This window comes from Neofelis nebulosa, chromosome 16, assembly GCF_028018385.1.
Source record: "Neofelis nebulosa isolate mNeoNeb1 chromosome 16, mNeoNeb1.pri, whole genome shotgun sequence".
NCBI lineage: Eukaryota > Metazoa > Chordata > Mammalia > Carnivora > Felidae > Neofelis > Neofelis nebulosa.
Window position 1 is genome coordinate 59,714,414 of NC_080797.1, and position 12,102 is coordinate 59,726,515.

Genomic DNA, 12,102 nt, shown 5'->3' on the forward strand with positions numbered 1-12,102 from the left:
TATACACACTAGGTAATTAATTAAAATAACGACTCTGCAGTAATGTTGACATTTTCAATAATACCCATACTCCTATGAGTTAAATTTATTTGGGACATACCTTTGAGCTAGTTCCGTCCACTGGTCCAGCCACTTGCATGTTGGAATATCTCTCATACATGCCTTAAAAAAAGGATACTCTAAATAGATTCATGCACATAAATGTATACTAATCATTAAATAATGCTTATTATAATGTCATTAAATAAGCGAGATATATATATATATATATATATATATATTACCAATAAACACATTCCATGGGAGTTTTATTTAAGCATTAAGCGTAAAATAGAATAAACTAGTATTTCTTCTTTACAGTACTAACGGATTAAAAAAATAACCTTAGTTTCTTATCATTTTGCCTAGTGTACCTCCATTATCTCCAACAAAGCTTCTGTGACTGTTTCCAAGGATGTCAAAGCAAAAGTCTCCCTCTCATAGGAGCCAGGAGAGAACGACCTGTCCCGGTAACTGGAGCGGAAGGCAATGACGGCAGCTGACTTGACTTTGCTAATGCCAAACAGCAAGTAAAACTTGGGTAAGGAGAACTCTGTCAGACTGAGTCTCAAAACTTGCTTGGTCTCTTCTGTAAAAGAAAAAAGGAACAAGTGAAGACTTGAAAGATATTAACTTTTTAACATGGCAAATTTCACTTTGAATTTGGAAAATTTGAGTAGCAGATCAAAGTTATATAACCATGCTCCCTAAACCAACCCTCTAGATACATTATCTCAATGCTCATTGCTTTAGCTCCATTTCTCTACAAATTCATGCTAGTAATGCTACACCGTCAACTGGTGCTCAGGCTTTAGCTTCTGTGATACCTACAAGATTCTACCTGACAAATACACACACAAAATCTTGGCTATCGCTTGAAATGGAATGGAATTAATTTATTCTTTTTCTTTTTGATAGTATTTCATGCCACTATCACAAGCTCCAATAAGCAGCTAGTGTTAAGGCACCGTACTCACAACTAGGATAATTTGTGCCAACCGGGCTATATAAAGTGGAGAAAGGAATTACAAAACACAAGTTACTTTCCTGGAACTCACCACTAAAATGCAGCTGTGAACAAGTACACAGAGAGTGAATGATATTAATGACCAATCCGTGTGTGGAAGCTCTAAGGGAGAGCGGCCCCGTGGCTACTAAGAAAGTAACAACGTGGAAGAGGTAGGGGAGATGAGCTGCCACGTCAAGGGAATTGTTGAAGGACAGCATCAGCATGTAGCGTGCAAGGATGGCAATGTCGTCCCACATGAGATGCTGCTCTAAGGTAGGAGTTGGAGACAAGCATGTCTTGTCAATTATTTTGCACATCCTTCCAATAACCTGTCAAGAAACAGAATTTTAAGAAACACAAGGGCTAAAAAAAAGTTTTATCACAAAAAATTTCAGTTTAACTCTAAAACGACTAGTCACCATACCAAAAAACCTCCCGGTAAGAAAAACAGACGCATCATGCCATGGTCCAGAAGGCAAAGGAAAAGTTGATTACCTTGCTGGAAACCAATTTCACATTTCCAGAAGCCAAAGCTACGGCAGTATCTGCCATCACCTCGGCTTTTATTGATCCCAAGCCACCTGTCGCACTGGTTTTGATGAAACTGTCTAGTACAACGTCAAGGAGATCTGTAATCTAGTGGAAGAGGGAGAAATAATGTATGTTTCCGCCATCTGTTGTGCCAACTTAACTTTTAATTTAAAAATACTGCAAGCAGCAGCCCAATTAACATGAAACTTCTACTTTCCCTGAGGCCTCCAAAACACTAGGTTTCATTTAGAGACCTGTCAATAAATGTAATTTGTCATTACATATCCGAAGGAGTATGAAGATATTCACTCAACTGCGTCAGAGATGAAGAGACTGGCATGCAAAAATTTTAAATTTCCACGTGTATTATTTTCATCCACTAGCAAAGCACCTCTGTTGTCTCCTAAGACAGTCATGTGTGATTAATATAAAATACAATTGTTTTAAAATATAGGAAATGACTTCAAGTGCTGAGATGTTTTACAGAGCTCTAAAACCAGCTCCAAGGTCATTTCAAATTACTTGGAGGATTCGCCGCGTTGTTTGAGTAAGGGATCACTTCCTTAAGTGGTAATGTTGAAGAAATGATGGGCATAATTCTTGTCAGATAAAAAGGAAAACACTACAGTATATTCTGTACTTTACTCCTGGTGTTCTTGTGAGAGAGAACTGTAAACGAAAGCAGGTGTCCCAAATAACGTCAACTGACAAATATCTACTGACCTCTCTGGTATGTCAGGTACTAGAATATGTTACACAGCACTATTTACTAGAAACCACACTGGAGTTTTACAGTTAAATCCTATATAGTTATGTCATGGAAAAGAGCACTAAAATAACTAGTTTTTTTCTGGCTCTGAAACATGCATTAGACATCTACAATTCTGAACCAGATCAAGAATTAGGTGAGTGTCTGCATGCCTTTTGAAAGAGGGGACTGTCTTTTCCACAGCTGTATCCCTAATGCCTAGCACAATGTTTTGCACAAAGGGGGTACTAGATTAATATCTGCATCACGGAGGTACTAGACATTTAAATATTTGAGCAAACTCAATACCTGCCCAAGGCTCCCCCATATTTTGGCTTGAATAGATGGGTACATCTGTTTCTCATTTATGGTCATTGTTATCAGCTTATCGAGAATGGCAGTAACTCTTTGTCGTTTGGCATCATCATTGTGCTTACAAAAACGGACTAGGTTTGACAGCCATGGAGTCATGTATTCCAAACAAAGGTGTTTCAATTCAATACCTGGGAAAAAATACACTATTAGCATAGATGGCCAATGAAAAGGACATCAACAATAAAAATAAGGGATTGGGAGAAAGAAGGTAAAAGGTAAAGATCATTACCTAGGAGACAGCCTGGAGAAAAGAGATTTGGCCACCATGTTAAAGACAGAGACGAGGAGAATAGGCCGTGAAGAAAGTAATCTTAGAAGCCAACTAGCCATGTTTGAAAAGGTTTATCTTATTTTTCTCCCTCTTAATACCTTCTAGTTAAAATTTTTACTCTAATTGTAAAAGGAATATGTGGCAATCCGAGAAAGTTAGGGAAAACGAAAGCATCACCACAAAAATGAAGCTGAGATTAATCTCTCTCCCCTCAGGCTTTCAAAGCTATGCAGAGATGAGGTACATTACCTGTGCGTATGCACAGAAAACCCACCCCACGTCTTCCACAAAGACGGGGGCTATGCTGTACGTGCAGTATGTTTTGAATATCTTCTGCACCACACGTTATACTGAGGTTATTACTCATCATTAAAAATTCTCCATAAACATTTTTTTGAACCATTTTGAAATAACTTCGGACTTAGAAAAAGATACAAAAATTCCTCCATGTAACTTTATCTAGAGTCCCCAAAATGCTTTTTTTAAATTGTGGTAAAATATACACAGCATGAAATTTGCCATCATTAAGTGCACATGTCAGTGGCCTTACGTACATCATTGTGCAACTATCTCCAGTCTCCATCTCCAGAATTTTTTCATCTTCCCAAACTGAAATTCTGAACCAAAATATTTTTAACGGTTTCATGTTACTCCATCATATGGAAATCTGACAATTAGTTTTTTTTTTTTTTTTTTTTCTTCAACATTTTTTATTTATTTTTGGGACAGAGAGAGACAGAGCATGAACGGGGGAGGGGCAGAGAGAGAGGGAGACACAGAATCGGAAACAGGCTCCAGGCTCCGAGCCATCGGCCCGGAGCCTGACGCGGGGCTCGAACTCACGGACCGCGAGATCGTGACCTGGCTGAAGCCGGACGCTTAACCGACTGCGCCACCCAGGCGCCCCTAATTAGTTCTTCATTGTTTGACCTTTAGATTGTTCCCATATTTTGCTATTATAAATAACATTATGTGAAGTTCAAAAGTAGGCAAAATAAATCCATGGCGATTGAGGTCCTAAGAGTGGTTACTCTTGGTGAGGGGATAGTGTACTGACTGAGAGGAGTCTTCTGAATGCGGGAAATGTTCTTGTTCTGGGAGATGGTTTTGTGATGTGTTCACATGTAAAAATTCATCAAGCTGTTCACTTAAGATGTGGGCATTGGACTGGTAGGATATGCCTCAATTTTAAAAACGTAAATAAGAAGTAATGCTATAATAAACACCTGAACATCAATTCCTGAGGATAAATTCTAAAAGATGGAATCATGAGGCCAAAAGGTATGAACATTCCTAAGAGTCTTGATATCTATGTCCAAACTGCTTTCTCAAAACCCTGCCCCTGTTCACAATTCCATCGACTGCCAACACTGAAATAAAGTGAACAAAATCCTTTGCCAGTTTGATAACTGAATGTTATCTTTCTATTCTTTGAGTTTGTATTTCTTTGATTTTATTAGTGAATTTCTTAAAATACACTCTTTTTTAGCATGACCTGCATGCTACTGCTGTTGATCCACTTCTCATTAATCTGTAAGAACTCTTTGTGATTAAAGGTGTTAATCTTTTCTCATATTTGCTGCAAGCCTATTTCCTAGTTTTTTATTATCTTTTACTTGTGTTTCAGTTTTGGAAATAGAGATGTTTTGAAGTTTTACGTGGTCATTTATGTTCACCATTTCCTTTGTTTCCATCTACCACTTTTTTCCTTCATAAGTCCTTAATCATCCAGAAAGCTATTAAACATTCTTCTTTTTTAATGGTTCCAGTTTTTATTTTTTATATAATTTTTAAAGTTTATTTATTTATTTTGGGGGAGAGAGAGCGTGCGCGCGAGCAGAGGAGACGCAGAGGGAGACAGGGAGAGAGAGACGGCGGGGGGGGGGGGGGGGGCGGAGAGGGAATCCCAGGCAGGCTCTACACTGGCAGCACAGAGCCTGATGTGGGGCACAAACCCACGAACCATAAGATCATGATCTGAACTGAAATCAAGAGTTGGGTGCTTGACTCTTGACTGAGCCACCCAGGCGCCCCCATGGTTCCAGTTTTTATATCTTAAATATAACTAGAACTTATTCTGGTATCTTGTGGTTTAGGGTGAAGATGGGACCCAATTTAATGCATTTCCCCATCTCATTGCTTAAATGATTTAATCTTCCCCCATCAGTTTGTGATGCTTCTTTATCAATCTGTTTCTCTTAAACTGATCTGACTGCTGACTCTTGAACACCTCTGTTTGAATTACTGTACTGGTATGTGTCCAGATGTCTGCAACATCAAGTGTCTCTCAGTTTTCTTTCCATACTTTCTTACCTACTCTTGTCCTTTTAGGTGAAATTTATAATCATTTTCAGTTCTGCCTCCTTTTTAATCCTCAAATCCTGAAGCTATTTTGATGGGATTGCACTGAATTTATAACAATCTGGGAACAACTGTTTAATCCAGGAACACAATATGCCTGGTCATTCACACAAATCTTTTTTTTAATATTAATATTTCTTAACAAATCTTTATGCTTTTCTTGTTTTGTCAGTCTTAACACATTGTCTCTTTAGAGCTATATTCCTACATCTCTTATTGTTAAGTAACTATATATAGTGATCTGGTCTTGAGGAATTGTCAAAGTTTTCAATGACCTGAAAAATCAAGAAATACGTTTGAATGCAGGAAAAAGTTTATGTATTATGGAGAGAGAAAGGGAAGCAAATGTCAGGAAATAAGCTGGAAGAAGAGCAACATTTATACTACTACAGGGTATGAGAATGAATGAATGGAAAGAGTGGATGTTAAATTTGTAAGACATTTTTTTTTTAATTTTTAAAAAAATCTTTATTTTTGAGAGTTCGGGGGGAGGAGCAGAGAGAGAGGGAGACACAGAATCTGAATTAGGCTCCAGACTCTGAGACGTCAGCACAGAACCTGACGTGGGGCTCGAACCCACGGACTCATGACCTGAGCTGAGGTTGGACACTTAACTGACTGAGCCACCCAGGCACCCCTGTTAGGACTTGTTAAAAGCCAAGTCAGGAGTTGACTCTGGACCCTGTATTATGCGCCACTGCATTCTCCAGGCACTGTACTTGAACACTAAAATCACAGTTCAAAGACAACCTCAAGAAAAGAGAACATGACTCTTTCTTTAAAATCAAGGGGATGACGGGGCACCTGGGTGGCTCAGGTCATGATCTCAGTTCGTGGGTTCAAGCCCCGCGTCGGGCTCTGTGTTGACAGCCCAGAGCCTGGAGCCTGTTTTGGATTCTGTGTCTTCCTCTCTCTTTCTCTGCCCCTCTCCTGCTCATGCTCTGTCTCTGTCTCTCAAAAATAAATAACTGTTAAAAAAAAAAAAAAAATCAGGGGGATGACATGGACACTTCACTCATTCAGAATAATCAGCTAAGAAGATAAATCCTAGAGCCAATTAAACTAGAACAGAGCAAAAACTACTTTGTATGTGGCTTGTGGCTCGGAGACATGTAAGGTATCAGAATCTTGCCATCACGCGTTTGTGGCCAGAATTTTGGCGGATTTCTCAATGTTGTCTACCAGGAAGTTCCTGCAGAGTTCTCTCAGGTGCAGATGAAATATTAGAGGAGGTAAAGAACTGAAAATAAAAATCAATTATGATTTCACTGGCAAATTCTGCAATGAAAGGATCTTCTCGGACTCTTCTTAGAATCGTTAGTATTAAAGAAAATTCTTACTTACTAGATTTGCTAAATCCAGAAATACACTCTTCCAAAAATTCTAAGGTGAGATGTGGCTCATTGGCTGCCAGTGTCTTACTAATAGAGACAATAAAGAGGGTGTTGTTGGCAGGGATGCATAAACCTGACGTCTCTAGTAGCTGGCCCTCGATTTTTAAATTAAAGGTACAAGTTAAGGCACAGAGAAGATTATAGGCAGCTGACCTAGGAGAAAACACAAATGAAGTTGTTTAAAACTTATTTTTTCTTATAGCTCCAATTTTTTTTTCATAACACACAACTTATGATTCTATTACAAAGCATAATAACGATTTTTAAACTTCATGATCCATTAGAGACAAGATGTTATGATTCTACAGTAAACACAAAATACCCCTTGACCATTTATGGATTTCCTTTAAAGGAGGTTCTTGACATAACCAGAACAGCACTGTGAGGTTCCTGCGACAGGTAAGTTTAAGACCTTCCTAAAAGACATTTCCCTGGGATATAAAATAGGAGAGATTTATGGTCCTAAGGTGGATCAACAGAAAGAAGTAGAATGAGGCTCATCATATTTTCAGTGACGCCCAAACCTCAAATTGTGGCTCCCCTCCCATCAGATCCATTTATAATGGGGATCATAAGAAGACAAACGAGATGGCCCCTCATCCAATTAAAATGTGAAAATCTTTAGCCAACACTACTGAATTTCTTTCTGGGTGCCCTACAAGACATACTACAAACTGGGGGGTCAAAAACAAACGTAATGTAATGAAGTCCCCCCATTTTTCCTTCCATTACACATAACCACTAAAAACAAAATAATAACATATATCCAGGTTCCATTAGAAACAAAACTTCTTTTCTAAATGTCTGAAAATATACTTAAGCAATTTAGGAGACAGGTCAAAAAACTCACACTCGATTTGCAAATTTTCATTTTTCTCCCCCATCTGGCAAGAGAAATAGTTTGGTCTGTAAATTTTAGGTTCTCCTGACCTCTGAACTTTCACCATGCTACTATATTTATGCAACAACCATCTGGGGGCAAAAGGCATTGAAATCTGAATCAGCCTAAAGGTTTCTTCTCTGGAATGACCTGCTTCAGCAAAAAGCAGAAGCTGTCAGCTCACTTTATTTCAGAAGAGAATACAGGATCAATTCAAGCTGATAACTATTAGAAGATGTTAGCATTCTTCTATGAGGAACTTTGAATTAGAAATTAAAGGCAGGCTTTGTAGCTCTATTTTCCTAAATCGAGAATGTTAATATTGTTTCTAAGTTTATGTATCTCTTACTAACTCCTAGGAATTTGGAGTTACATTATTTTGACATTGACTTTTATTCTTGGACATTTTCAACAGCTATAAAGAATGGGGCCCTCCTCAAACTGGGGGTAGGTGTCACAGGTTCCTTGCAGATAATGAAAGCTAAGCACACACACAATTTTATGTATAGTTTCTGGGAGCTCATGGACTCCATGAGGCCCCGTTCAGGTAAAGAAATCTTGATTCCCCCCCCCCCCCCCGCGCCCCCCTTTATTTAAGAATCAGGAATCCTAAAAGGGCCACTTATAAAACTGGGCTATATTATTATACCCTAGAAAGATTTTCTGGAGCTAAGAATTTATACCTGTAAAAATCTTGACAGTCCCAAGGAACCTGGGACAAAGAATTATCCTAAAATAAAAAGCAGAGGGGAGAAAGGAGGGAGGAGTACAAAGAGACATTGGCAGAGAGAGGAAGTGGGGGGCGGGGACTGGGAGGCAGTAATACTAACCGAGCAGAAACTGTTTGGTAGGTGCTAAAATATACTACTGTATATACTATTAAACCTTTGCAGGTATACAGGGAAGGCATTGCTATCTTTACTTTGAAAATGAGGAGACTAGAGCTAAGAGTACTTTAGGATCTTGCCCAAAGTCATACGTGGTAGTAGATCTAGATTTAAACCAAATCTACTGACCCCACAGGCCATGCCCTTTCCTCATTCACGTTCAGATTATTAAGCCTAAACAGAACCAATTATACTCTGTCAGATGACATCTGCATTAGTCTTAAGACTTCAGGAATTTTGTTGAAGTCACATAAGTGGAAAGTATGCAATGTTACTGTTTGAGTTATTGAACATTAAGCCCTCCTTTGTCAAACAATGATAATCTAATTTGTGAGGAAACTTAACAGTGATATAGTTTTGAACAGGGGAAAACATAATTAGAAGACTCAGAGAAGGAGAAACTTAGGACTAACTTTTTTTAAAAAGGCTTTTGCGGGGGCGGGGGGACCCAAAACAATAAAACTGCTATGCAGTCTGTTTCAGATGAAAGTTTCCCGGAGAAAGAACATACACTGCCTTAGTGTGAATCACCCTATTTAGAATTCCACAGTTCATGTGAATACCCCACAAGCTGATGAGGTCACGCTGGTTAACCAACACAGCATACCTTACAATTTAGAGTATTAAGGTAAAGGCTGTTTTAAAAGCTTATTAAGCGGCCTCATTCTAAAAGCAACAAACCCTGAATAGAGTTGAAGAGGGTTTTTTAAAAAAACCTACCGTAAACTAGGGTCGGAACTGCCTAAATTAAGTAATGCAATATTGAGTAGTGTCCCAGGGACATCTTTTGGCCGAATCTTGGTGTGCTGGGGGATGGAGTCGGGCTGCGACAGCTCCCAGCGGGTCCGGATGTGAATGATAGACTGGACGATGGCTTCGCACTCCTGGTGCATGAAGGTGAGCGGTGTGCCCTGGTTTGCAATGGTTAAGGTAAACTGGTTCTCATCCACCAGGCAGATCTCTTCAATTTCCGAAGCATAATAGATATCATTTAGAAAGACCGACTGTCCTAGGACTTTTGTTCGCTCTGCTGAGGTTACTTGAACAGCAGTAGAACCAACCTGGGAAGTGAAGGTGTAAGAGGGTGAAGTGAAGAAGAATTAAATCCCGCTAAATAGAGTTGTAAGAAGCTCTGAAAACCAGCCAACCAACCGACCAAACAAATACCATGTTTGCCATTTAAGGAAGAGTTACCACCGTTACATATTCAAATGGACTCAATAGGTATTATGATAAATGATCTCAAAAGAGACTGGAAACATTTAAAAAAATTATTTTTTCTAAAAAGGTCAAGAATCCTACGGACAATTATGGATTTTCTCTTGATTCGTTTCCCACTCTGCAAAGAGCGCGTAATCATCAGAAGAATTCTCACCTGGTAATTTCCACCCTCCACACATTCCTACCACTTGACTGATACATGGCAAACTGCACTCTCTACAACACTCTCCTGCTTCCAATCCGACCTAGACTATAATTAAGCATACACCTCTCATATCTTCCACAGGACCCCCATGAAGATAGCTTGGTTTTTCCTTCACCTGGACTTACTTTACATTTAATACACCACTATGAGGACACCTAGGAAGGCCAGCACAGTCTGCTTAGCCGAGAAAGCTAACAAATCATTTACCTAACAAGGAGTGAAACTTACTTTAATAGAAACCTTGGTGTCTTTGTGAGCTAGCTTGAGCGCATTGTGGAATACCTTCAGGTCCTCTTCTAAAGCCAGCGTGGCAGCAGGCAGTTTCTGTTGTTCATGCTCTATGTGCTCAGCCAGTTTCCCAGGACAGTCGATGAAAATGAGCCTCTTGCTGCCTTTGAGGCCAGTCAGTAGCCGTTCGTGATACTTGGTATACTCTCTGACCCAGGAGTTGCAGTTATAGATATAGACTGCAGAGACATTGTCATAAGCAAAGCCAGGAAAAACAACAAACCACTTGGAGAGAAAGTCCGTTTTAAAGCGATTGCTAGGCCCGGTATGGGTAAGGTCCACTACAATTTCATATGGCTTTGCATAATATGGCTTTAAAGTCAGCAAGACGTGGTATATCAGCAAATCGCCATTGATTTGGCCAGTTTTAAACCTAAGGAAGAGGACAAAAACAGGACACAGATGGTTAACAGGGTTCCGGATAAATATACAGATGCTACTAATCTATTTCATTCTTTCAATTTTCTGTTTAGCTTTCTAGAGAAAACTAATATAAAACAATTACATAAAGTCTAAGTCCATTTTCTAAAATCAGTTATTCTTGAGACATTGAGAAGGTAGAAGTAAAACGGAAGAGACAAGTCTCCAGTTCAAAACCTTTTGAGCAACAAACCCGCACACCACAGACAGAGGAAGGCAGTGAACACTGATTGGTTGCCTCGAGGCCCACAGAATTTCCCAGCTGAACAGTCTGGGTGGGAATGACGCCCTGGAGCCCTGGAGTCATCTGAACGGCTTTGGTCAATTCGTTCACCCCACCTTGACTACCGGTGGTTCAGCAATGATCATATGACTTAAATCAGGACAATAAGGGCCAAAGAGGCCCAATTCAGAGACTTTAGCTTTAGTTAGGAATTGAGACTTTTTCTTTCCTGGTGTTTATAAACAAGGAAACACATTGCCCTGGGAGTTGTTAGCTCATATCTTGACATATGAAAGAAAAGCCTGCCTGAAGACAGAAGAAATGGAGCAGAGAGATGAAGAGAGAGAGAGGACCCCAGCCATTTCATTGGAGTCCTAGATAAAGCCTCTCCTGGGACCAAATTTATCCCTGGACTATTCAGTTGTGTGAGCCAATAAATTCTTTTTTTTTGATTAAGCCATATTAGGTCCTAAGTTGCTTACAACTCAAAAGAATGCTGATCAGTGTGAGAGCAGCTAAGGTAAAGACCACCAGAAAGCCCTGAAGAACACAGTACTAGAACTTCAAGTCGGAACTGATGTTAACTTGGCCCAAAGTTCCATACTCGATGACTCTGGTAGTACTAGGCCCGATAAACATCCTTACCTCAGAGATTTTTAATAATCTTGTTGGGAGGAAATAAGATAAAAATATAAGTTAAATGATTTTAAAATAATTTATTTTTGAGAAAGAGAGAGAGAGAGGGAGAGAGAGAGAGAGAGAGAGAGAGAGAATGCACGAGCAGGGGGAGGGGCAGAGAGAGAATCTCAAGCTGGCTCCATGCCAAGGGCATAGAGCCCGACACAGGGTTTGATTCCAAGACCCTGAGATCATGACCTGAATCGAGTTGGACGCTCGAATGACTAAGTCACTCAGGTGCCCCAAAATAAAATATTTCAAGATGACAGGAAAGGTATGAGGTTGTATGTAATCACTTATCAAACAAATAGCAGAGAAAAAGTTCAGAAGAGGGAGATATGAACACAAACTGGGTAGCCAGTGAAAGCTACACAGAAGATGCTGAGGCTTCAGTGGGTAGGAGAAACTTTGAATTCAACAAGAGGAGGGACTGGCAGGCCTCATGGAGAGGCCTGAAGGAGGCCTCTAAAGAGGAAAAGAAACAGATAACTAGATGTGCTGAGGCAACAGTCAGCTATTTTAGCTGGAATGAAAGATTCATGTACAGACGTTTTAAGAGATAAATCTGGACA

General features: G+C 39.6%; 1 protein-coding gene across 10 annotated transcripts in view; it reads right to left on the reverse strand.

Moving 5' to 3' along the window:
* The window catches only part of NF1 (neurofibromin 1), a 252,664-nt gene that overhangs the window by 33,029 nt on the left and 207,533 nt on the right, over positions 1 to 12,102 (reverse strand). For all 10 annotated transcript variants that reach the window (XM_058703847.1, XM_058703852.1, XM_058703856.1 and 7 more), the window contains 8 exons: positions 10,150 to 10,582; positions 9,216 to 9,556; positions 6,679 to 6,881; positions 2,637 to 2,830; positions 1,544 to 1,684; positions 1,098 to 1,377; positions 414 to 628; positions 101 to 162 (listed from right to left, as the gene is read on the reverse strand). In XM_058703847.1, the coding sequence (XP_058559830.1) occupies positions 101 to 162; positions 414 to 628; positions 1,098 to 1,377; positions 1,544 to 1,684; positions 2,637 to 2,830; positions 6,679 to 6,881; positions 9,216 to 9,556; positions 10,150 to 10,582 (1,869 nt within the window). The remainder of the gene's footprint in view (positions 1 to 100; positions 163 to 413; positions 629 to 1,097; positions 1,378 to 1,543; positions 1,685 to 2,636; positions 2,831 to 6,678; positions 6,882 to 9,215; positions 9,557 to 10,149; positions 10,583 to 12,102) is intronic.